The sequence below is a fragment of the Phyllopteryx taeniolatus genome, chromosome 2 (genome assembly GCF_024500385.1).
Source record: "Phyllopteryx taeniolatus isolate TA_2022b chromosome 2, UOR_Ptae_1.2, whole genome shotgun sequence".
Classification (NCBI taxonomy): Eukaryota; Metazoa; Chordata; class Actinopteri; order Syngnathiformes; family Syngnathidae; genus Phyllopteryx; species Phyllopteryx taeniolatus.
In genome coordinates this window covers 9,706,360-9,731,794 of record NC_084503.1, presented here as the reverse complement: position 1 = coordinate 9,731,794, position 25,435 = coordinate 9,706,360, and the positions used below count along the sequence as shown (strand labels likewise).

Here is a 25,435-nt window from a genome sequence, read left to right as displayed (position 1 = left end):
TATGGAATCTCAAATTCCAAATCTAAAAAAGTACAAATCTAAAAAAGTGTTGCATTGTGTCACAGTGGCAAAAACACAAAAGTTTGTAATTGACATCCTTCTGCACCGGAATGTCTCACTTTGTAGGTGATGTTTTAGTTACACTTTTGGCAAAAACAGCTCAACTTTAGGATGAGGTGAGGCTGTGATGAATGAACTACATTTGAATATGGAAGACAGTGCCTGAACAGCCTGAAACAAATGGGAAGTTTTAAATGGTATATGAGGTTTAATAGCGCACTCACCTTTACAATTGTCATTAATAAACATGCAGAGTGTGTCACGATATGTTAAGCACTTTCTTACATAACAGGGCAGTGATAGGTCCTGTGTTTATATGACCCACTTGTGCGAGCACATGTGTTTGTTATGATGACGCCCCTAGCTCGGGAGTGGAGAGATAGGCGGAGATCTTTGCTAGTGACGTAGATAAGCTTGAGAAATTTGAATGACCTAATTTAGGCAGAAAAACGTCTTCAACTCAGGAATGTGTGGACAATTTAAATTCATATTTTACGTTTACTGTGGCAGCACAGAGAGAATATTACATCCCAAATACTAGTAAAAGTTGGTTTGGTAAAATAAGGGACCTTTAATATACTGTGTTTGAACTTTTACAAGAGGCTTGGTAGATTTTTTTAATTTTTGTTTTGTTTTATTATTGTATCACGTGCAACCGGGTTTGAATCCATCGACACATGCGACTAAGATCATTTCTGGGACTTTAATATGTTACATATGGCCTGTCTAGGACAAAACCAGGTTTGTGTTCACTGTTTGGATTTACACAAAAGCCTTAACAATATTGACCCGGAAGGATAGAGGTGAATTTGAGAGGAGCCTACTAATCTTTTGTAATACGAATCTTCAGTCACAAACGTTAGCAGAGAAGTGCAATTTGGGTACCACTCCTCACAAAGCAAGTTCGACCTTTTTGCAACATTAACCTGGGCCAAAATCACAATATGAACTCAGATTTAGGAATGAGTAGGATGATTGCGTTGTAAGTATTACCACAGTTGACCTGTTCTGCAGTACTGTGAAAGACTGATAAAAACCTCCTGTAGTCTGCAGAAGGTTTCAATTAGAGTGATGAAACAAAACCCTTTGCTGGACGTGCAGGACGGCCCCGAGTCAACAGGGCATATGGAGGGGATCACACACTCTCACTCAGAGCCCAAACTCAAGACAGATGGAGATAATAAAACAACCTCTACTTCAGAACTTTCACTCAAACAACTGGTTTGCATCGATGCTTCTTTTTCAGTTCATCCTAGCCTCTGTGTGCATTAAGAGGCAGCTGTACAGTGTTAGGGCATCCGTATTAGCCTTTTCACTGTTGAAGTAGCTGGGCTGAGTGAACCCTGTGATGTGTTCTAAGTACCGAATGTAGGCCTACATGGTTGCCTGATTTTCACGTGCCTACTCTTCCATGAGCGCACCTGAGCTTTGAGTCGACCCCGAGTTGTGTCACTTTTTATGTGATGGATTTGTATGTGTGTGTGTGTGAGAGAGAGAGAGAGAGAGAGAGAGGGACAGATTGATGCAAAGACACATACACACAAAGGCAGAGAGAATAGCAGGGATACAAGCACATGAAACAAAGATAACTTTGATCCCAGTGGAGTGTCATTAATGTCTTGCCTCTCTCAGCCAGAACATCTGAGGCTCTAGCACAGGTGTGGATTAGAGTAAGAGGCAAGCAGGGGAGGAAAGCTTTTGTTATAATTTGAAAGGATCTATACATCACATTTTTTTAAAATCTAATATAGCTCATTTACCTGGATAATCATGTTAAACATCCTGCTGTCCGCTCTGCTTGATCCTGATAGGCACTTAAGGAACTTCAGAAGGAGCGAGCGACTTGCATCAATACTAGTATGTATCTTGTTTGTGTTTAATATGAGTGTGTGGTTTGTTTTACCAAGGGCTGTTTTCGGTGGAAGGAAATGCATACAGTATGTCTATTTAAGGGTAGAGGTGAATAAGTGTGGAAGCAGGTTTTTGGAGTGGTTGATCTGCATTGATCCTGCTCTTCGTGTGACCTGGTCTTTCTTACCTGCAACCCTGAGGACAAGTCTGCTACTTCTGACTGGTAGTATTTTCGCCTTGTAGGATTATGTCTGGTGGGAATTAACCTCGAGACCACCTACACTGCTGCTGAGCCCTCCTCTCCCCTGTTGAGGAAGTGAGGCAGAGGAAATAATCATTAGAAAGGCTTGATTCAGAGTGCGCGGTTGCTGAATTTGTGAGGGAAAACTCGGGGTGTGTCTATGTTTTAACATGGTAAATGCCGGAAATTACATGTAATTGTCACGTACTATCACACAGCATTGTCATTACTGACATTCTGCCTTTTTTATTGCAGAATTTGTTTGCTATAGAACATGAGTAAATTGTAAAACAATGCAAGCTGGGTTTGTTATATCCTGAGGGTGGGGTTAGGTTTAGGAAGTCATATGAATTTGACTTGAATGGCTTTTTTTGTAGTCTCCTGTGAGATGACTTATCAGCCACAAACACTCCTGCCAATTTTCTCTTTTTATGTGAGGAATTCGTTTGTTGTTCCTGCAGTACACAAGCTACACTGTCCCAGAATAACCACGAAAGATGCAAATGATTACCCAACACAGTTTAGTACAAGCCTTTTCCACAGTTTCTACGTTGCTTTTTTTTCTGCAGACTTCGATGCAAACGTCCTTGTCTCACAACAGCATAGCACTCGCATCACTACATAGAAAGTGAACATTCAGCATCAGCAGGGACAGCGGCGTCGCTTCTCTTTATTGTATCATGGACTATGTATTCCACGGGACAACAGGGGTGTATCTTCTATCGACATTCTTAAAAATCTTCAAAGTAAAAAACCTCAACGCGTAACTGGAGATGAATTTATTTACGTAATTTAAATGTGAACATTTATAGCCTAGTTTATGTGTTGCGTCGCTACATGGCCGCTGTCGTCGTTGTTTCTAATTCAGTGCGCCCCTATGTGCATGTTGTGGTACGTTCCGCACAGCCGCGACACGGCAGTTGTTCATAGAGGCGAGAGCAGGGAGAGGTTCACCCCGCCTGCCATTGCTGTACACCGCCGTAGTGATGCCTTCTCTTCCCAACTTTTCATCCAAGGGTGGAGATTAGCTACGAACTATCCACACAAAGTGAGCTGAGTCACGCCTTTGTGTGTGTATGCGTGTTTTTTTTAAATTATTTTTTTAAATGTTTTTAGACCGGCGTTTTCTGTCTCGATACCTGACTGACTGGAATGACGTTTACAATATAAGCACCGACGATAAGATAATGAACTTTGGACTTTCCGTGACATGTTTCCTGGATAAAGTGAAATAACACAACGGCCCGGCGTGGCGGCAGCTGGGCGACTGTTCAAGTGGAGGGAAATAGTGCACTCGGCCAAGTGACTATCAAAACAAAGGCAGCGGCCACGGTTTAAGCTGTCACTTGGGAAGCCGAACAGAAGACGAAAATGTCCTCCAAAGCGTCAAATAAGGTGGGTTTCTGCTCGGGAAACATGCTGAAGTGTTTGTACCCTTTCAAATCCAATCGCTCAAATTAGCACGATTTGGATAGTATTCGCCCGAGTTCCTTGTTAGCGTGGCTATAAAAGTTGGCTAGTTGGTTGTAAAAGTGACACCAGGCACAAATAATAGTGACACTGTTTGTAGCTCAAGGGTTTTCTGAAATCTACACTTATCTTGTAACTAGGCATGCTCTTCTCGTTTCTTTGTACTGTTTGTTCTAGTAGTTGATAAAATACATCTGCTTACTGATACAATGACCATGCTGTCTCCATGTGGCATCCCATTCCCCAAAGACAACCTGTTGATAGCAAGTGTCCCTGACATCATAATAGATTACAAAAGGGACAGGGCATCCGAATTGATACAGTACTTGATTGGAAGGTAACACATTGAAGAGGGTATGGGTATGTGTGTTTTTTTTTTTTTAACTTTTATTTCTGATTGAACTTTTATTTTTCAAGGTAAGGCAGTTGAGAATAGATTCTCATTTTGTAGTGCTGACCTGGCTGCGGACATCAGAGTAAAACTAAGATGTAATACAATGTTTGGTTGGGGGGACATTATATTATGTTACATAGCTTTTATAGCTTTTTTTTTTTTTTGGGGGGGGTCTTTTTTTTGCCAAATTAGTAAGTTACTTGTTTCCCTGAATCCAAATAAATACAATTATCAATAAATAAAAGAAATAGTGAAGACAGTCCTGTATCTATTTTTTTTCTTAATCTCAATTGGGGAAATGACAGCACCCTTTGATCTGTAAGTTGTGACCAGAAGCTAGACTTTTGTAAACTATTTTTGATCTTATCATTTGAAACTTCAGGGCATGTCCAACCATCATAAAACAAAGAACATTTTCTTTATATATAGGTATACACAGTATATAACATCTTCAGTGTCGGGTGGAAACCCTGTCTAAATTTGGTTAGTTTTTTCACAAATTTATAATATTGGTCAGTCCCCACATTGTCTTATTTTTACATTTATTAACTAATCTAAATGGCTTGCTCTTTTTGACAATGCAATGTTAATGGTTCAGAAAACATGCTGTTTATTTGTTATTTATTTATTTTTGTGGGTTTCCTGAAAATAGTTTTTGGAGATGTGAGGATTCTGCCTGATGTCAGTAATAATTATATTGTCTTGCTTGCATTTAGCATTTGAATCAATTGTCAAAATTGAGTCAGTTCTGGTCTTTACAGACAGCAGAACAATCTTGTAACTAACTGTCTTATTGTCTGTCAGCACTCTTTTGCGACTCTTATAATGCCACAATTGGACAGTGTGCCTATAGTATATAGATTTTTAGAATTCATTAGTTGGACAAAATATTTTGTAAACAGACCACTATTCCACTATTTTCAAGTGGGTCAATCCTCTTATTGCAGCTGCATATGTGTGTGTTCAGTAGTCCCCTGCAGTATGTAGATGTTTTTTTTCTTTTTTTTCCCCACTTTGACAAGTGAGGAATGTGCTGTGTTTGTCTAATAGAGGTGGTGAAATTCAGGTTTGGTCAGTTGTTCCTGTTAGACGAAACAGGCTCTGTCAACTGTAATGTAGTGACGCTGTGCTGTAAATGTTGGCTCATTGTAGAATTTAAGATTGCAAACTGCAAATTTTATGCTCTTCAGATTTTCTCCTCCTGTTTTTTGTAAAATGTTTTGGTGCTTTGTGTTTTTGAATTACACGCTATTTTGAACAAAACTGATTACTTCGATTTGATCATAAAGCTGTTTAATATGTATTCCTCAGTGGGAAATGTTGTGGATTTACAGTATAAGGAGACCCCCCCCCTTTCCCTCAACCCTTGAAGGGCCTGCTACACAATCTTCGTTACATACAGTGACCTCGGCCCAGACGTCACTGCATGTTTAGCAGACAGTGCCAAGGCAATGAAGGTATATAAAGCAGGCATCCAAGGCTGCATGCAGACGTGCCCTCACTCAATTTTGTGGCAACTTCATCATGCATTGTCACTTTGAGAAATCATCTGTGAATCAAATATGTCTGTGCTATGGTCTTTCAACATCCAAACATTTACTTCTGCCTGATGAGTCTTGATAGATTGGCGGTAGGTCACCAGGAGTCGTACACGGCATTAGGGCGCTGTTTAACTGTGATTTAAAAGTTATGATGTTTTCATTGAGGAGCTTATGTGGGTACATAGATTAGACTTGGTATGATTATGAGGGGGCACCAGCATCAAATAATCATTTTTTTTATTTTTTAGGGGAGTTTTTCAACCTTCACAATTGCAGTAAAGCATGGCCTTGCTGGTTGTAACCTTGTATCAGATCTCTGAATCACATTTCTAATTTCAACGTTTGTCAAGCTATAATATTAGTTGTAGACAAAAACAAAAACATTTGAGGTGTCAATTAAAAGGAGTGATTATTGGGCTTAACTTTCAGGTAATTTTAACCAGTGATTCGTCATCCATCCATCCATTTTCTCCCGCTTATCCGAGGTCGGGTCGCGGGGGCAGTAGCTTTAGCAGGGACGCCCAGACTTCCCGCTCCCCAGCCACCACATCAAGCTCTTCCAGGGGGATCGCGAGGCGTTCCCAGGCCAGCCGAAAGACGTAGTCTCTCCAGCATGTCCTGGGTTGTCCCCGGGGTCTCCTCCTGGTGGGACGTGCCCAGAAAACCTCACCAGGGAGGCGTCCGGGAGGCATACGAATCAGATGTCCCAGCCATCTCATCTGGCTCCTCTCGATGTGGAGGAGCAGTGGCTCTACTCTGAGATCCTCCCGGATGACCGAGCTTCTCAACCTATCTCTAAGGGAGAACCCGGACACCCTGCAGATCTCATTTCGGCCGCTTGTATCCAGGATCTTGTTCTTTTGACCCACAGCTCGTGACCATAGGTGAGGGTAGGAACGTAGCTTGAGCGGTAAATAGAGAGCTTCGCCTTTCGGCTTAGCTCCTTCTTCACCACAACTGACCGATACAAAGTCTGCATCACTGCAGACGTTGCACCGATCCGCCTGTTGATCTCCCGTTCCATTCTTCCCTCTCTTGTGAACAAGACCCCAAGATACTTGAACTCCTCCACTTGGGGCAGGATCTCATCCCCGACCTGGAGAAGGCACTCCACCCATTTCCGACTGAGGACCATGGTCTCAGATTTGGAGGTGCTGATTTTCATCCCAGCCGCTTCACACTCTGCTGCGAACTGCTCCACTGAGAGTTGGAAATCACGGCCTGATGAAGCCAACAGAACCACATCTGCAAAAAGCAGATCTGCAATACTGAGGCCACCAAACTGTACTCCCTCTATGCCTCGGCTGCGCCGAGAAATTCTGTCCATAAAAGTTATGAACAGAATCGGTGACAAAGGGCAGCCTTGGGTGAGTCCGACCCTCACCGGAAACGAGCCAGATATGCGGACAAAACTCTGACTCCGGTCATACGGGGACCGAACAGCCCGTATCAGGGGGTTTTGGTACACCAAACTCCCGAAGTACCCCCACAGGACCCCCTCAGGGACACGGTCGAACACTTCTCCAAGTCCACAAAACACATGTAGACTGGTTGGGCGAACTCCCATGCACTCTCAAGGATCCTGCCGAGGGTGTAGAGCTGGTCCACACTGCACCTCCTGAATCTGAGATTCGACTTTCCGACGGTCCCTCCTCTCCAGCACCCCTGAATAGACCTTACCAGTGTGGCTGAGGAGTGTGATCCCCCTGTAGTTGGAACACACACTCCGGTCCTCCTCCTTTAAAAGGGGGACCACCACCCCAGTCTGCCAATCCAAAGGCACTGTCCCCGATGTCCACGCAGGACAGCCCCACAACATCCAGAGCCTTTAGGCACTCGACAAATCTCATTCACCACCTCGGTGACCTCAACCCCATATATAGGAGAGCCTCCCTAAGAGAATCGGTGGAATTGAGGAGGTCTTCGAAGTATTCTCCCCACCGGCTCACAACGTCCAGAGTCGAGGTCAGCAGCGCCCCATCCTCACTATACACAGTGTTGATGGTGCACTGCTTCCCCATCCTGAGACGCCAGATGGTGGACCAGAATTTCCTCGGAGCCGTCAGGAAGTCTATCTCCATGGACTCACCGAATTCCTCCCATATCGGAGTTTGTGCTTCAGCGACCACCAAAGCTGCATTCCGCTTGGCCAGCCGGTACCCATCAGCTGCCTCAGGAGTCCCACAGGCCAAAAAAACCTGACAGGACTCCTTCTTCAGCTTAACTGCATCCCTCCCCGTTGGTGTCCACCAACGGGTGCGGGGATTGACGCCACGACAGGCACCGACCACCTTACGGCCACAGCTCCGGTCGGCCGACTCAGCAATGGAGACGCAGAACATGGTCCACTCCGACTCGATGTCCCCCGCCTACCCCGGAACATGAGCAAAGTTCTGTCGGAGGTGGGAGTTGAAACTCCTTCTGACAGGGGATTCTGCCAGACGTTCCCAGCAGACCCTCACGATACGTTTGGGCCTGCCACGTCGGACCGGCATCTTCCCCCACCATCGGAGCCAACTCACCACCAGGTGGTGATCAGTTGACAGCTCCGCCCCTCTCTTCACCCGAGTGTCCAAGACCCGCGTCTGGGCGAGGGAAACCTGAATCCATTCATATTTTTGATCAAAGGGGTGTTTTAGCCATGCTTTGTCTGGTCCCTCACCTAGGACCTTCTTGCCATGGGTGACCCTACCAGGGACGTGAAGCCCCAGACAACTTAGCTCCTAGGATCATTGGGACACACAAACCCCTCCACCACGATAAGGTGAGGGCTTCCAGGAGGGGAGTGATTAGTAATGCTTTTACATTTTCACCCGCCAATCTACACGGTCAAAACATTGACAGCCTCTTGTCAAATGATTGGCTATCAGCATACTTATTGTGTGCAGTCTGAGCCAAAAAGAAGAAAATTATATTAAATGTATTTTCCAGGTTAGTTGTAAACATTATTCACCTTCCACGATCTTGACAAACTATTTTTTTCCTTTTTCATTATTTTTTAAAATTATTATTATTATTATTTACAAGCAATACTGGCCTTTACGATTTAGCCTCACTCCATTCCCATTTACTGTCACGGATGCAAAAAGTTAATTTTATTTAGAGCATCACTAGACCCACTAGTCTTCAGGCTTCTGTTTTAAAAAGAGAGATTTAAAAGAGTGGGGACATGCATTTGAATGCAGGAGGTGGTATTAATTAGTGGTGCATAGTGGGGCAAGAACACCCTCTGCTTTGCTTTGATGATTACACATCACCATTTACATCACTGAATGAGGGAAACGTCATTAGAAGACCAAGTGCAAGGAGGAACAGACTATAGCATGTTGTTTACGTTCTAGGTCCGAATCACAACAGATGTGGCCTGTGAGGAGCTATTGTCTAGTTTGTTATACGTTTACTGAGTTTCATGCAATCTTTGTTGATTTTAAACTAAAATGGAACTCTCAAAGGCCCAACATCAATAGTGAAGAATGTAATTTTTATTTGATTGTCTATATTAATACATCTAGACCAGGGACACCAACAAATCCACAAAAGTGCTAGAATCTAAAATAATCTATTTTCCTATTGTTTCTGTTTAAAATGTTTTTTTTTTTTTTTTTTTTATGCGCTTAATAATCTTGCAACAATTCAAATTGAAATTCATCACTCTCAGATTGTATACTGTGTGTTTTTAATTGGATTTTCATAACAGAACAAGACTATTTGTTACATCAGCATCAAATCTGCTCAAGGTGGAGGTGTGTTTGTGTCAAGTAGCATTAGGCTGTGTTGTTGTTCCAACATATTTTACATGTACCATAAGTAGGGTTGGTACTCATCACTGAAATTTGCTTTGAAAGAAGTCCCTGTGGGGGTCTCTTCATCTTGCAGTTGAGTTCAGTTTCTGTAGGCATTTTTGTGTGCATTTCCCTTATCAAAATTCCAGAAGGGTACCTGAAAAACAGATCTGTAACGTACCACTTTTTTGTTCCCTTATGGGATGAATTCTGCGGTTTGTTGATTAAGAATCTACACTTGTTTAACAGGAGAAATTGAGAGGGAAGAATGTGCGTTATCTTGAAGAAAGCTTGTCTTCATATAATAAACAGTTCCATGGGAAGCTGAACAAACAATAAAAGATGGATATACTCCATCTTTGCCCTTTGTTTCACTTCAACTACACTGTGTCCTGCTGGTATGATATCACACTATTTACATAGCTGACATAGCGTACGTTATCCAGAAAACACACTGTGGTGGAAACGTAAACCACATTAGTGTTTAGCTCTCGAATTTCTTGGAGGAAGCATGCCTCGAATACAAATTCAAACGAGACACCTATCAAACAAACTGACCTTAACAATCTACCTATATGAAAACAAAAAACACATCTATGCATACAACAGGCCTTGACTGTGCGTTCTCCTGTTTCTCAAGGTGTAAGCTGTCACTACAGATGAGGAGGTGTTCTCTTGCCTATATTGAAAACTATAGCTCGTGGCGATTTCTTTCATTGGGGCTCCATTTTGTTTGTTTGTTCACCACTGTTTTCGCCTGTTTTGGTTTAATTCTGAACTCAGTATGACACTACAAGAATAAATTAGCTGGTTTGTGACAACAAATGGCATAAACACAGATAAGGAGTTTAGTGTATTGCTGTTAGAGGGAAAAGAAGAAAAACAGAATACCTTCTAAAGGAGAGGATGAGGAGGGGTTATTGCGTGGGTGAATGGACAATGTGGGGGGGGGGTGCACTGGCTATAATCTGAGTCACATGTCAGAATTTAAAAAGATTGTCTCTCTCCTCCTCTGTAATCACCGCATTAGTGCTCTTCACTTACTTTTCATGTTCAAAGTACCTTATACGTGAGCCTCAATCCTTTCTGAGATTCTGGTCTAGTTTTAGACTCAAAACAAACAAAACAAAATAGACTCATTACTAATCTCATTCTATAACATTACCTCTGATGCACAAGTATAACATGCAGTTAAACACTAATTTATTGTAAAATGTTAAAACATACCACACAAAGGATGTCCCGATCACATTGTTTTGTACCCAAGTGTATGTGTGTTGAGCCCCCTCCTCTTCACCCTGCTGACCTATGACTGTACACCGATACACAGTTCCAACCTCTTCATCAAGTTTGCAGACGATGCAACTGAGGTGGGTCCCATCAGCAATGGGGACGAGACAGACTACAGGAGTGAGGTCTGCCGCCTGGCTGTGTGGTGCACGGACAACAGTCTCTCCCTGAATGTGCAGAAAACCAAGGAGTGCACTTCAGGAGAGTGCACTCCCAGCGTGCTCCCCGAAACATCAATGGTGCTGCGGTGGCGAGATCTTGGCAGTGAGGACATCTTCTGGAGCAGCAATCTCATCACTGGCCTCGAAAGCAAACCAGCCTCTCTACTTCCTGCGCAAGCTGAGAAGAGCTAGAGCCCCGACCCCCATCATGTGCTCGTTCTACAGAGGGACCATAGAGAGCATTCTTACCAGCTGCATCACTGTGTGCTACTGAGCCTGCACCGCATCCTGCCGCAAGACTCTCCATTGCACAGGGAGGGCAGCTGAGAAGATCATTGGAACCTCTCTTCCCTCCCTGCAGGACATTTACAGCACCCGCCTCACCCACAAAGCCCTCAGCACAGCGGGGATACCACCCATCCATCACACAGCCTCTTCAGTCTGCTGCCATCAGGGAGGAAACTGCGGAGTCTGCGGGCCAGGACCAGCCCACTTAGACAGTTTTATTTATCAGGCTGTCAGGAAGTTGAACTCTCTGCCCGCTCTGCCCCCTCTATTTCTCTTGTCCTCTGCCTACCTGAAGTCTGAACCCTGAACCCCCACGCACATGCACGCACACGGACACCTCCCCACACTGCCTTGTAATCAGACTTTGACAATGTTGCACGTCTCCTAATCTTTGATATTTGCAAATTTAATTTATACTTTTTTTAAATATTATTTTTTTAAAATATTTTTGTATATAGCTTGGCACGGTGGCCGACTGGTTAGAGCGTCAGCCTCACAGTTCTGAGGTGCGGGGTTCAATCCCCGTCCCCACCTGTGTGGAGTTTGCATGTTCTCCCCGTGCCTGCCTGGGTTTTCTCCGGGCACTCCGGTTTCCTCCCACATCCCAAAAACATGCATGACTGTGAGTACGAATGGTTGTTTGTTTGTATGTGCCCTGCGATTGGCTGGCAACCAGTTCAGGGTTGCCCGATGACAGCTGGGATAGGCTCCAGCACGCCCGCGACCCTAGTGAGGAGAAGCGGCTCAGAAAATGGATGGATGGATGTATATAGCATAGTTTTATTTAGCTTCTTTATACTGATGTTCATTATTTATACCGTCTTTTGTAGCACCGTGGGCCCTTGATTACCACAATTTCAATCCTCTGTATATGCTATGCATATTGTAGAATTGACAAAATTACCTTTTAACTTGAGTATGAGTCATTTCATTTCAGGATCTGCTGATACCGTCCTGATCTGATACGTTGGCAATCCATTTAAAAAAAAATAAAAAGAGCGCATCCAAATAGTCTCAACAGTCGTATTTATGCATTCACGTGACAGTATCCAACCATGGTACCTTTTTATATCGACTTTACGCCTATTTTATCGGCCTTATCGGTATCGGCCAATAATTATCATTTTATGCTGATCGGCTTTAATGTCATAATTCACCGATCCGATCAATGACTTCATTGATCCCCTCCGCAAAAGACATTTACTCCGCGTCGCCATCGTGCACAGTATATTTGAATCCAAAAACTAATTTATTTTTAGCCTTGTCTGAGGTTGTCTGAGGTTTTCTGGGATTTTCAGAATAATTTTAATATCATTTTGTGAAACTAACATATGATGGTGGCTTTAACTCTAAAAATTGTATGAACTTTAATGCATATCTTTCACAAAAATTATAGTCAAACTGCAAATTTTACAATATTTGGGGTGTTTGAAATTCATACTGTAATAACACTGTTTCCCCCTTAATCTTTGCTGGCGATGGCTTAGAAGTTTTAGTTTTATTGTTTGATAAAATGTAGATGATGCAGTTACTTTCCTCACTTAGACATTACATGAACAGATCGCTTGTTCTTCTGCCATGCCATACTATGTAATTTTGAAATTGGCTCATCTCTTGGCATCGAGAACCATTCAGATATCAGTGAACGTTTTTTATTATTAGCTCTGTTAGTTCCGTTTGGAAGCGTTTATTTCTGACTCTGTATTAGGGCTCAACAATTTATCGTTTTCCGATTGAAATCGTGATTTCACACAATGCGATTATGTGACCTCCAAAGCTGCGTTTTATTTGTGCACGATTCCCGAATGACCCAGAATCTTCAGCCGGGTTTGCATGGAGACTTTTGTCATTCCGATTGAAATAAGTCTGATTAAAGATTTCTGGTCAACTGTTTATGTGACCTGATCTATTCCGATTGCATGTATACATATGCATTACATTTCATCGGAATAGCCGTGTGACATGCGCACATGGCCATGAACGTCACATCATTTATCAAGATGTCATCAATTTATCAGAGTAGTTGAGCTCGTTTTTACAACTTAAAACAACCACTTGATTACAAAAAAAAGTAATAAATAATAATGAAAAAAAACAAGCTCTCCGTTTTAGGTCAATTAGCATTACCAAAATGATTTCTATTTGCTCTATTTGCTAAATGCCAGAACAGTGAGATGATTTTTTTTCCCGAGACAGATATATATATATATATAATAGACAATACAGTCATGCTAAAAAATATTGGTACCCCACACCTTCTCCCCAAAATTGTTAAATCATGAATTTAATAAACCCCTCCCCCAAAAAAATGCTATTTCATTATCCTGTCATTCATTAAAATGCTATGAACACACCGCCAGCAGTCACACAGAAGACTGCATTCATGCCAATCCCACGAAATGACAAAACCCTTTAATACTTGACGAAAGCAAACTACCGTGGTTACTTCATCTGCCCAAACTCTTTTTAAAAGGTCTTAGCACCAAGAGTGATGCAGTAAATAAAACTATGAGCTGACTAAGCATGTAATAGACGAAAATGAATCTGCATGCAAACTTACCTTTGTGGCTGGTGCTTCTTTCTGCACTTATGCATTACAGTTATCCATTTAAACAACGGGCTTACTCAAATGTAGCTAACCTATTTTCATTCATTGTCTGAAAAACATCCAAATTTACAATTTTGAGGCGACATAATCCCGCAAGGCTCCCACAGAGTGACACCTCTGAGAGTTGAGCGTTCAAGTTATTAGATTTTCTCTTAAGCTATTTTTAACACCGTAAATTGATTGTGTGAAATTAACAGACTTGGTGACTGACCAGTAGTACCGATTTGTGAAAAGAAATGAGATTGACCATATTTTGACATCTGCCTAACAGCGACAATACTGTCGACGTACCGTATATTCTGTACATAAAGTCACTGATGTAGTCCTAGCTTCCTGACAAGAGCTGTGAGTAGTTTAGAAAGGTCTGAGTTCCTTACATTGTATAACGCGAGTGCTTATGCTTTAATTTAAATCAGAAAAGGTCTTGGTTTTAGCAATGTATTATTCATCAAGTTTCACTCTCCTACTCTAAAGATTTCTGTAAGTGTTATGTAACCTGTCTTGGTACTTTCTTTGTTTCACATCAGACACCCTGTCAAGGAAACCTAGGACAGACACTCCAAGCTGGCCTTGCATCTTTTTTGGCAGGACAGGACAGGGTAGGGTAGGTCTCTGCAGGGATTTATCACAGGCATAAGGGATTTGCCACAGGGAATTGTGTGTGTGTGGGAGACAGAGATTGCGAGACAGAGATACGAGATTCATGGAAGGTGATTTTGGGTTTGCCATGGCTCAGCTGGTTAGGGGAGAGAGAGAGAGAGAGAGAGAGAGAGAGAGAATGGAACAAATTCATCCCAAGGCTTGTTGCCCTACATGCCTTTACACAACACATCCACACTGTTTGAGTTCATTTAGTGATGTTTCATTATGTTATTACATTGTAGTGGAGGAAGGGATAATGACCCTGAGCCTATAACAAAATATACATTACTGCATAACTGCATGAAATCTTTAAATATAACAGTTTACAGTACCAACTATAGAGCTGTAACGATTTTGTATCGAAACTGAAAATTGCGGTTTTCAAATACACAAACCCGTGTCGTCTTTGAAATGGCAGAACCGTGACACGCCCATTCAACTGTGTGCCTCCACTCCACACACAGCCATACTGCATGCACTCACAGTTAGGGCTGAACAATATTTTGTTTGAGCATTTTCATCGCGATGTATGTGTGTAGAATAGTCACTTCGCAGGGTCTGCTGTAATGTTGGTGTACTGTAATAGACCAGCTGAATCAACTGTAATATTTAACGTGACCAGCAGAGGGCCCTGTTTGGAAATGCTAATCAGAATCATCTTTATTTTGCCAAGTATGTCCAAAAAAACACAAGGAATTTGTCTCCGGTAGTTGGAGCCGCTCTAGTACGACAACAGACACTTTTGGGACATAAATACATTGAGAAAAACAGTCACTGAGCAATAAAGGGTTCCTAGTTATTTGGTAATGCCAGTACAATTTTATTTTATTTATTTTTGACAATTATGCAAAAAGATGCAGAGTCCTCAAGCACTTAGAGCAGTTTGAATGACTAATATAGCAATAGTCCGGTGCAATGACCATTGTGCAAAGGGTGCCGAGACTTCAAGACTTTGTGTAGGTTTCTTGGGGACTGGAATGATTGTGGCGCTTTTGTAACAGGATGGTACTTCGCACAGTTCCAGAGATCTGTTGAAGATCTGTGTGAAGACTGGAGCGAGCTGGTCCGTGCAGATTTTGAGGCAGGATGGGGACACATGGTCTCTGGGCCTGCCGCTTTGTTAATCTTTTCTTTTCTTGTTTGAAGATGCGTCTCACGTCCTGTTCGTGGATGGTTAATGCAGAAGTCAGAGGTGTGATTGTGGTCTTGGGTGTTGCTGGGTGGGTGTGGGGTGTGAAAGTGTCCTTTTCAAATCTGCAGTAGCAGGTATTCAAGTCGTTGGCTAGTGTACTATTGTTCTCAGTTTGGGGTGATCGTCGCTTGTAATTGGTCAGCGATTGGAATGCATGTCAGACTGATTTAGTCGTTTGCGCTAAACTTTTTCCAACTTTGCTGCATAGTTTCTCTTTGCAATGTTAATTTCTTTAGTCAGCTGGTTTCTAGTGCGATTATACAGGTTCCTGTCTCCGCTTTGATATGCATCCTCCTTAGCTTGGTGAAGTTGCTTAGGTTTGGCAGTGAACCACGGGTTGTTGTTATTGAATGTGCGAAATGACTTTGTTGGTATACACACACATCTTCACAGAAACTAATATAGGATGCGACAGTGTCCGTATAGTCATCCAGGCATTTAAGTTCTGCCTGTATGTTGGTATTAAGTGAATTAAGGTGTGATCTAACCCAGCCCAGAGCTGCATGAGGAATGGCACAGCATGTGTTATTTAGTGTAGTATAGCAGTGGTCTAAAATGTTATTTTCCCTGGTAGGACAGTCGATGTGCTGCTTGTATTTAGGGAGTTCGTCGTTGAGTTTGGCTTTGTTAAAGTCCCCAAGAATAATGAGGGGTGAGTCCGGGTGTGTTTTTTTTTTTTTTTTTTTTTTTTTTAATTTCGTTTACTTGTTTGGGGAGAACAACCAGTTCAGGGTGTACCCCGCCTCCTGCCCGATGATAGCTGGGATAGGCTCCTGCACGCCCGCGACCCTAGTGAGGAGAAGCGGCTCTGAAAATGGATGGATGTTTGGCGAGCATTATCAGTGCAGCGTTCGTGTTAGCTTGAGGCGGAATGTAGACACGGGTGAGAATGAATGACGCAAACTCACAAGGCGAGTAAAATGGCTTACAGTTCAAAAACAGCAACTCTAAACGGTGTGTGCTGAGCTCCGTGACGTCCCTACACCATTTTTCGTTGATATAGAAGCATATCCCGCCGCCTTTTGTTTTCCCCAATGATTCCATGTCGTGGTCTGCCCGGTGAAGATAGAAGCCGGGGAAGCATGACGGCGCCATCGGGTACAGCCTCACACAGCCAAGTCTCCGTAAAGCACAGGGCGGCGGAACGTCCGAAGTCTTTACTGGTCTTTATCAGAAGATGAAGCTCGTCCATTTTGTTGGGGAGGGAGCGTAGATTCGCGAGGTGGATCGACGGAAACGCCAATCTGTATCCTCTCTTGCGGGACTTCACTTGGATGCCGGCTTGCTTCCCACTGTGGCGCCGCCTCTGTCTCCATACCCCAAAGACCGCGGTCGCTGCTCCGATGAGTAACTCGGGGGAAAAAACTGAGCGGATTTGCGAAAGTTGGAAGTAGACTCCTTGATGTCCGAAGTAGACTCCTTGATGTTTACCAAGTCTCCCATTGTGTAAGTAATAAGATACTTCGCTCTTCATAATTAAACTACTGTAGGTAGGCACGCCGGAGCTGCGTGAGTGCGTTAGGCGTGTTCAGGGACACTGCGTAAATGGGAGCGAATGTGTTCCTTGATTCTTTTGTAACGCAATACAAAATTGTAAAAATGGATTACTTGGAAAATTATTTGTATCAGAATGCTTAAGTTAAAACACTGTACGATCACACTGTGATAATATGGAATTTATTTTGTTTTGGATGACAGGAACGAGCAGCTTTGGCTGGCGATATTAACAAAACATCTGTCTTGCCTGTTTTTGTTCGCACATTCAGGACTCCAGTCCTGTTTTTGTTTTAATTCCTCATTTAAAAATAAAAAAACCACCAGGGAATTCAAGCATTGCTGCCCATTTAGCGTTTTGTGGTCTCAAATTCTGTAACCAAATTCGTACCAACATATGCAGTTTAAGGATCGAACTCCATCACTCATAAATGAGAATAAAATGCATGTTAGAATTTAAAAAAAAAATAATAATAGTGGGGGCGGTTATTTGACCAATAATCAATAGCAGAATCTATTCTAATAAGATTTGATAGTGACAGCCCGAGTGTGATTGTAAAGTGTTTTAACTAAAGCATTCTGATAAAAGTAATTTTCCTAGTAATGCATCCATCCATTTTACGTACCGCGTAACCTCACTAGGGTCACGGGCAAGTTGGAGCTATCTTTGGGCGAGAGGAGGGGTACACCTTGAACTGGTCGCCAGCCAATCGCAGGGCACATATAAACAAACAACCATTCGCACTCGCATTCACACCTACGGGCAATTTAGTTTTCAATTAACCTCCCATGCATGTTTTTGGGATGTGAGAGGAAACCGTAGTAGCTGGAGAAAACCCACGCAGGCGTGGGGAGAGCATGCAAACTCCACACAGGTGAGGCCGGAATTGAACTCTGGTCCTCAGAACTGTAAGGCAGATGTGCTAAACAGTCGTCCACTGTGCCGCCCCTCCTAGTAATCAATTTTTACAGTTATGTACTGTATTTAAAAAATAAAAAAAGAACACATTCACTCCCATTTACTCAGTGCACCTCGCGCACTCACCAGCTGCCATGTAACCATGAATGGCAGCAGCGACCGCACTAAGTCGGTTGCTAAATACGGTGTTTATGATGAACGAAGACACAGAGTATGATTGCTGAACCTCGACTGAACACACTATATACAAGCCTCCCCCGACATATGAAGGCTCGTGTTCAGCCATCATACTCTGCGTCGTCAGCAGAGAGAGGTCCTTGTTACAAACTTACATGTCATAGGTACTCGCCTTCCATTTCACTATGAAATCCTACCGCACTTTGGCCATTTTCCATCTTTTGCTCTTGCATTTTTCCTATCAGTTCAGCCTCGCCCCTCTCGCGCCAACAAACAAGCTTCGCTTCACTTACGTCTTTTTGGCGACAACCTAATCGCGTTGTCACGTCCGTGCGTCCGTTCAACACTGTGAACAAACTGTTATTCGCGGTTTTGCTTTTCAATGTGTTTTATGAGGCGCAAAATGCTAATTTTGAATCTCAAATAGCGATGCGAGACAGCTTCATTCGAGTCTTGTACAGTCAATGGAAAACCCTATTGAGGGGACTAGCTAAAATTAGCACTAGTTAATGGGGTCGGATTTACTTTCAAATAACGAATAGTCACACACAAACGGCGTACTAACATATACAGACAGGTAATATAACAATACTCACAGGCAAATATTCTTCCTAATATCTGAAAAAAGGTCTATTGTGACATTGTTCTACTTTTTTTTATTTTTATTTTTTTTACATTTTTTTTTAATTTTTTTTTATTTTTTATAAAGCTTCTCTAAAGGTCTCGTTCAGCAGGTAGTCATTTCCCCCCCTGACTGTCTGACATGAAATTCCTGTTTTAGGTCAGTTAGCATTACCAAATGATTTCTGTTCGCTAAATGCTGAATATTTATTGTTGTCTGCCCAGGTGTGGCAAGTCCTGGACAGTGTTTTTTCCTTTCCTCATTTTGTTGTTTAATTTCTGGTTTGAATCAATGTTTACATTGTTGCAGTTTATGGAACAGATGGAATTTTTTCCCCCTAAAGCTTACAGTTTAATTTAGTTCTGAGTATATTTTTAATAAACAGTAGCTATTTTGTTAGAGAAAAGTTTTTGTTTTTATACATATTTAATTTCTGGTTTACAGCACAGTCTGTTACCTCTGTTACTTCTTTACATTTACAGTCATGTGTAATTAAGTGTTCTAAATACATTTTAGAAAAAAACGTTTTTTTTTTTTTTTTATATCTTTTTTTGGTTTTTTTTTTAACCCCCCCTCCCATCGTTCGTATCGAACCATGGTCAGAAATCGTGATACATAACAAATTGTGACAGCCAACCACCAGTCACGCTATTTGTATTGGTCATTGTGCAATTGCTCAGAGGCTCTGCTGTACACAGATATGTTGACTCAATTTTTGACAGCCCTAAATAATTAGAGACTTCATTGTGCAGCGTTTTGTCTGCTCTTTATTTATAATTAGTTTGATGCTAGTCTTCTATATGAAGAATGCAAGTGCCCCCTTCTTATCCCAATCATAATTATGTTGCTGTTTAAGTGCTTGGGAAAAAGGTCTGTCAAACAGTAACTCATTAATTCACTATAGATTCTGCCCCACAACATGTCTATTGTAGCAAAGTCCTCAGAGGGCTTGGGAATGCCGTTGAGTGGGCTTGGCCTCTTCTTTCACGCCAGCATCTGACTGTCAACTATTGGTTCAGATTTGCGCGTTTATATGTTGATGTGCAACTTGAAAATTTTATGGAATTTTGTAATTGTATGTTCCTTGGCAAATATTCCAAATTCCTGCCTGTTTGCGCATTCAGATACTGTTTTTTTTTTTCACGATAATCCAAAAAGACAATTCTTGTGTTGGTCTGGCCAGCAGTAGCAAATTTTTGCTCACGTGTGTACAGTTGCATCAGACTGAGAGCCTCCTTTCTGAATAACCGCTTTGTCTAATATTTCTTGTTTGCTTGTGGTACAGTTAGTTTCAGTACTGTCAGTCGAGGGGTGGTGGTGGGGGGTTTGACTCAGTGTAGGGTGTGTGTGCAGATCAGCTGAATACAAAGGTTTCAGTTCTAGGCCTGGTTATTACTCTGTGCCTGGCTTGCATTTAGTTTCTGCACTTCTAAATATAGCCACCTACAGAGAATAATCCATCCATCCATTCATTTTCTACTGCTTATCTGAGGTCTGGTCGCGGGGGCAGTAGCTTTTGTAGGGACGCCCAGACTTCCCTCTCCCCAGCCACTTCATCCAGCTCTTCCGGGGGGATCCCGAGGCGTTCCCAGGCCAGCCGAAAGACTTAGTCTCTCCAGCGTGTCTTATATATACACAATATATCGTCTTAAAAAGATGATCGTGACAGCCCTAGTTTCTGTATATAAAAAGTATTTCAAATTTTATAAAATACAAATTTTTAGTGGTAATTGCATTCAAGTATTTCTCCATAGTCATGGGTGTGTCTCTGGTCACTCATTTGGTAAATGAAGCACAAACCACGATCTAATTGCATTGCCAAGGTCAGAAGCTGTGATTAATGAATGAAAGATGATTATCATAAAATTAGGCCGATGAAATAATTTTCAAGTGCTTTACATGTACTCCATTTTGGCTTTATTACTACAAAAACTTATTAATCAACAATCATATCTGCACAATCAACCAAATTCTTTGGGGGTTTAGATCAGAGGATGTTGCCAATCTTTGAAGGGCTATGCAAATAAACTTGGACTAACGCTCAAGTAATCAGTGAGTTTACAATGCCCATCCTAGGTCTGCCCGATATTGGGGAAAAAAAAATGTCATTGCAATTATTATTATTATTTTTTAAAACCCTATAATATATATTGCAGTGTGGAAAAAATACAGAATAACATAGTCATGACGTGAAAAGCAGCACATAATTCTTTTTCCCTCGCTGTATTGTTTGGACAATTTATAATAGCTTTAGGAGAAAATAAACTATGCTCAGTAGTCATTTGTATGAAGTCTACCTGTATTTAATTGCACTGTGGTATTGAGCAGCTAACAGTCAAGCCAGATTCAAAGTTAAAATAATTTATTTTCATGCCGTTATACTGTATAAGCATTAGCACATTCCTGACACAGTTTTTTTAACCAGTCTGATATTTTTACACATTTTAACATTTGTATGAGTATTTCTAGTGCATTAGTTTAATCAACACATGTTGTTGTGTACACCTGAAGTTTGTTCCTACAATCATTCCATATTAGCTCTCTCGATTCCGTCCTCTTTCACGCGCACCCCTCCCCCTTTAACGTCCGCATGCTGTCCGCAGTCACGTCCGCCTTTCCTCTATATAAGCAGCGTGTCGGCAGGAAATGCTCCCAGTCAGTCAAGCGGAGCGCTCATCAAAGTCACACAACAGCATTTACAGATTTTTGAACTCTGCACACACATAAGGCGCACCGCATTATAAGGCGCCCCGTCCATTTTGGAGAAAATTTAAGAGTTTTAAGTGCGCCTAATTGTCGTGAAAATACGGTACTCTTATATTACAAAACAAAATAAATTCCATATTATAACAGTGTGATCGTACAGTGTTTTAACTAAAGCATTGTGCTACAAATAATAATTTTCCTAGTAATCTATTTTTACAATTATGTGCTGTATTACAAAATAAGACATTTACTCCCATTTACAGTGTCCCTGAATGCACCTCGTGCACTCAAGCAGCTGCCGTGTGCACAGCTGTCTACAGTGGTTTCATTCTGAAGAGGAAGTAGGAAACGCAGCATGTACATTCTATTAGCTCGTCCAAACATGTCCCTCTGCTGGTCACTTTTAATATTACAGCTGATTCATTGTATATTAAAGAACACCAACATCGCAGCAGACCCAGCGTTGTATTATGCGCACGGAATGACGATGCTCAAACAAAATATTGTCCAACCATAATATGTACATTTGTTTGTCACTTACTGAAAAGCTATACAGTAAATGCAGGTGTATAACTGTTTCCCCGTGTCCTCTTCAATAGTTATCATACAAGAAGATAAGTATATAACACTCTGGGTTGCACAGTGTGTTATTTGAAGGGATATAATTTACTGTAACATCACTGCTAATCTTATTAGCATGTCCAACCAGGTACCTCTGATGGTCATTTATTAATATGACAGTTTAGTCACTGCATCTCAATACAGCAGACCATCATCGCTGGACACCACGATGTGACTATTGCGCACACGTACATGACGATGCTCAAACAATGCGTATCTGCAATATGCTTTCATCAAAATACCCCAAGGATCAATAATTAGGACATTGCAGCCAATTTTTCTCGTCTTGCACAAATTAACTCTGTTCCAGAGCTCCCAAATGTGAGGAACGTCCATATTTTCCTTGTCATCAAGGTGGGTCTCTTGGAGTAAGGCAATTGAGAAATTAAGTATTTTCATCCATCCATCCATCCATTTTCTGAGCCGCTTCTCCTCACTAGGGTTGCGGGCGTGCTGGAGCCTATCCCAGCTATCATCGGGCAGGAGGCGGGGTACACCCTGAACTGGTTGCCAGCCAATCGCAAGGCACATACAAACAAACAACCATTCGCACTCACATTCACACCTACGGGCAATTTAGAGTTTTCAATTAACGTGCATATTTTTGGGATGTGGGAGGAAACCGGAGTGCCCGGAGAAAACCCTCGCAGGCACGGGGAGAACATGCAAACTCCACACAGGCGGGGCCGGGGATTGAACCCGGGTCTTCAGAACTGTGAGGCTGACGCTCTAACCAGTTCCACCGTGCCGCTAAACAGACAAGACACGTATGCCGATAGCCACACAACACTTCAAATCAACAACAGTGCAAACAACACTGTAGAACCTAACGTTCTTATGAACTTCCATTTAACTAGTGCTTAGCCCTTGCAATAAGAATGATTGAAAACAAGTTAAGAGCGTTCCAGCGCCGATGTCTTTTGAGCAAAGAGCAAATGCTCTCCGGGTGAGGTGCACTTTGTGCAGTGGAGACGATCTCTCAGGAAGACCTCTGGTTGTGTTCAGATCGTCCAAAGCTGAGCTGTTGTTAAACAAACTGGTACATTCCACAGTCCCTGACAGACTTCAGGTAATAAATCTTAATATTTTGCTTGTAAGCCTCAAACCAAAATGTACAAACCATATCCTCCGATAAACGAAAACCAGCCTAAACGATCACATTACTCATGACTTGTAGTGTTCTAATCGTTCCCCTCCTTTCCATGAATGAGCCCTTTTGATTTCTGATATCTTTGGTCGGCTGCGTTGTCCAAGCATCTCGGACCATCTCCATATCCAGGACCTCTCCTTCGTCCAACACCACGTTCACTCCCAGTTGTTTTAGTGTGGGTTGTGCCTCCAGTAAAGAAGTGAAAATTTTGGTGCCGTAGTCCAGAAAAATCCTCAGCTGGGCTGGGTAGGGTGATTGAGCCTTGATGTTTATCTCCTTAAGCCTTTTTATCACTTCACGCACCTTTTTCCTTGACCTCTGCACTTCAATAGAATAATCTTGGTCAAAGTAGATTGTATGTCCCTCCAACTGAACGTTGCGTTGTTTCCATGCTTGTTGCAGCACTGCTTGTTTCACCTGAAAATCTAAGAAGCGGATAATAATGGACATTGGTGGGGCTGTGGCCTCTGGTCTCGGTCCGAGCGCACGATGAGCTCTTTCCACTTTGATGTCGAGCCCATCTAGTAACTTTAGCGCGCCCTTCAAAAAATGCTCCACAAAATTTATCATGTCATCCTTTTCAGACTGCTCTGGTATACCGTACAAGTGTATGTTGTTACGACGTAGACAATTTTCCAGATCGTCACATTTATGGGCAAGGTTGATTTCGCTGTGCTTCAGCTAACTTAGCAACTTCTCGTGTTTATTTTGTCGGTCTTTTGTGGCACTCACTCTGTATTCCGCTTCAGTCATTCTGTGGTCCAAATCGTCTGTGCGTGTTGCAAGATCCGTCAGTTTATTCTCCAATCTGGTGAATGAAGTTTTTAAGTCTTGGATTGACTTTGTATTTTCCTGTCTGAGTTTTCGTAGCTCCGCTAGTACGTCATTTTCAGCGTTAGCTTCCCCAGTAGTTTTCAATGGAAGCTTAAGCTATCATTAGCTGCTTGGGTCATTGCTTTCCATCCCCTATTTTACTCACTTTTCCGTCGTTCTTGGCTGTTTTTGGGTTCAGCATACTCTTTGGGTTATCTCTTTCGCCAAGTCTGGTGTTCATTTATCAAGAAACTTTCTCAAAACAGCTTAATTTAATAATTCTGTCGGCGCTGAAAAGTTTACCGTCCTCACTCGGCCATGACGTTTGCGGAAGTACAGGCAAATTGACTTTTAATCCTAAATTTGTACATCAACATGTATTTCAGCGGTTTAAATAAATGTTTTTCTGCGTGAAGAATTTTTTTAAATTTTGCCTTGTACTCTTCAGAGTCTTCAGATTGCTTAATTTATGTTAAAATCAAAAACATTCTCTGCGTGATCTCCCTCAGAGAATGTTTTTCATTTTAACATAAATTAAGCACCCAGAACCCCCCCCCACAATGTTTTTTTTAATTTTTTAATTTTTTATTTTATTTTATATGATTTTATTACTTCAATACTCCTTTGTTCTTGTGTGGCCTAACACCTAAATTGTCTAATAGCTAAATTGTTTCTTGTTCCTTTCCGTCATACTGTCTCGTTGGCTGTACCAACCTCCCTTTTCTCTCAAGGACAAGATAACTGTATGAATAGGTCTTTTTCCTCATTCCCCTCCCATTTTTTCAGTTTATTAGGCTTTGCTTTTGCAGATGTGTTTCAGAGACGGCAGAGATGTGAAGCAACTTGTAACCTCTCTTGAATGTCTCTCTCTTTGTAAAGATATTATTAAAACTACAAAAGACAAGATTGTTTTCTGATTTAATTTCCAAAAGAGAAGTGAATGCTGATAATACTGTTTTCTAATCATAATCTGTGTTAACACTGCAGATCTTCTTACCTTTTGGCTTTAGCATGATATTGTTGGACAGCTAAACTGTGGCCGCTGCTTGAAAATAGCTAATTATTTTTTTTCCCCAGCCCAGCTGGCAAATCATGGGTGGAGAAATTCGATGTAGGGGTACTCTGTAAATTGGCTGTCACAATTTTCAGAATGGTTCATTTACAATTTTTGGGAAATGGGCATGTAAGCAACCGATTATCTTTTTTTGCGTAATTTCACTCAACTCAAATGACTGGGCAGGCACTCCAGTGACCCAACTATTTGAATACAATTAGTAATAAAAAAAAATAAAATCAACAATAAATCAATTTTAAGATAAAGCAAATCAAAGGTTGGTATGGAATCCAGCCTTTTCTTTTTATTCTCAGCACTTTGCCTCTGTTGGCAGAGGACAATTAGTGCGGTTGAGTTGG

The 25,435-nt window shown here is 41.9% G+C and overlaps 1 protein-coding gene across 14 annotated transcripts in view; it reads left to right on the top strand.

Annotated features, from left to right (window-relative positions):
• Positions 1 to 25,435, top strand: part of tjp1a (tight junction protein 1a) — a 169,242-nt gene that overhangs the window by 68,232 nt on the left and 75,575 nt on the right. The window contains exon 1 of one of the 14 annotated variants that reach the window (XM_061759224.1): positions 3,015 to 3,200. The exons of 12 other annotated variants lie outside the window; for them this stretch is intronic. In XM_061759224.1, the coding sequence (XP_061615208.1) occupies positions 3,030 to 3,200 (171 nt within the window). In that variant the 5' untranslated portion in view covers positions 3,015 to 3,029. Of the gene's footprint in view, positions 1 to 3,014; positions 3,548 to 25,435 lie in introns of those variants that run through there. One more of the 14 variants, XM_061759254.1, reaches the window with a different exon arrangement.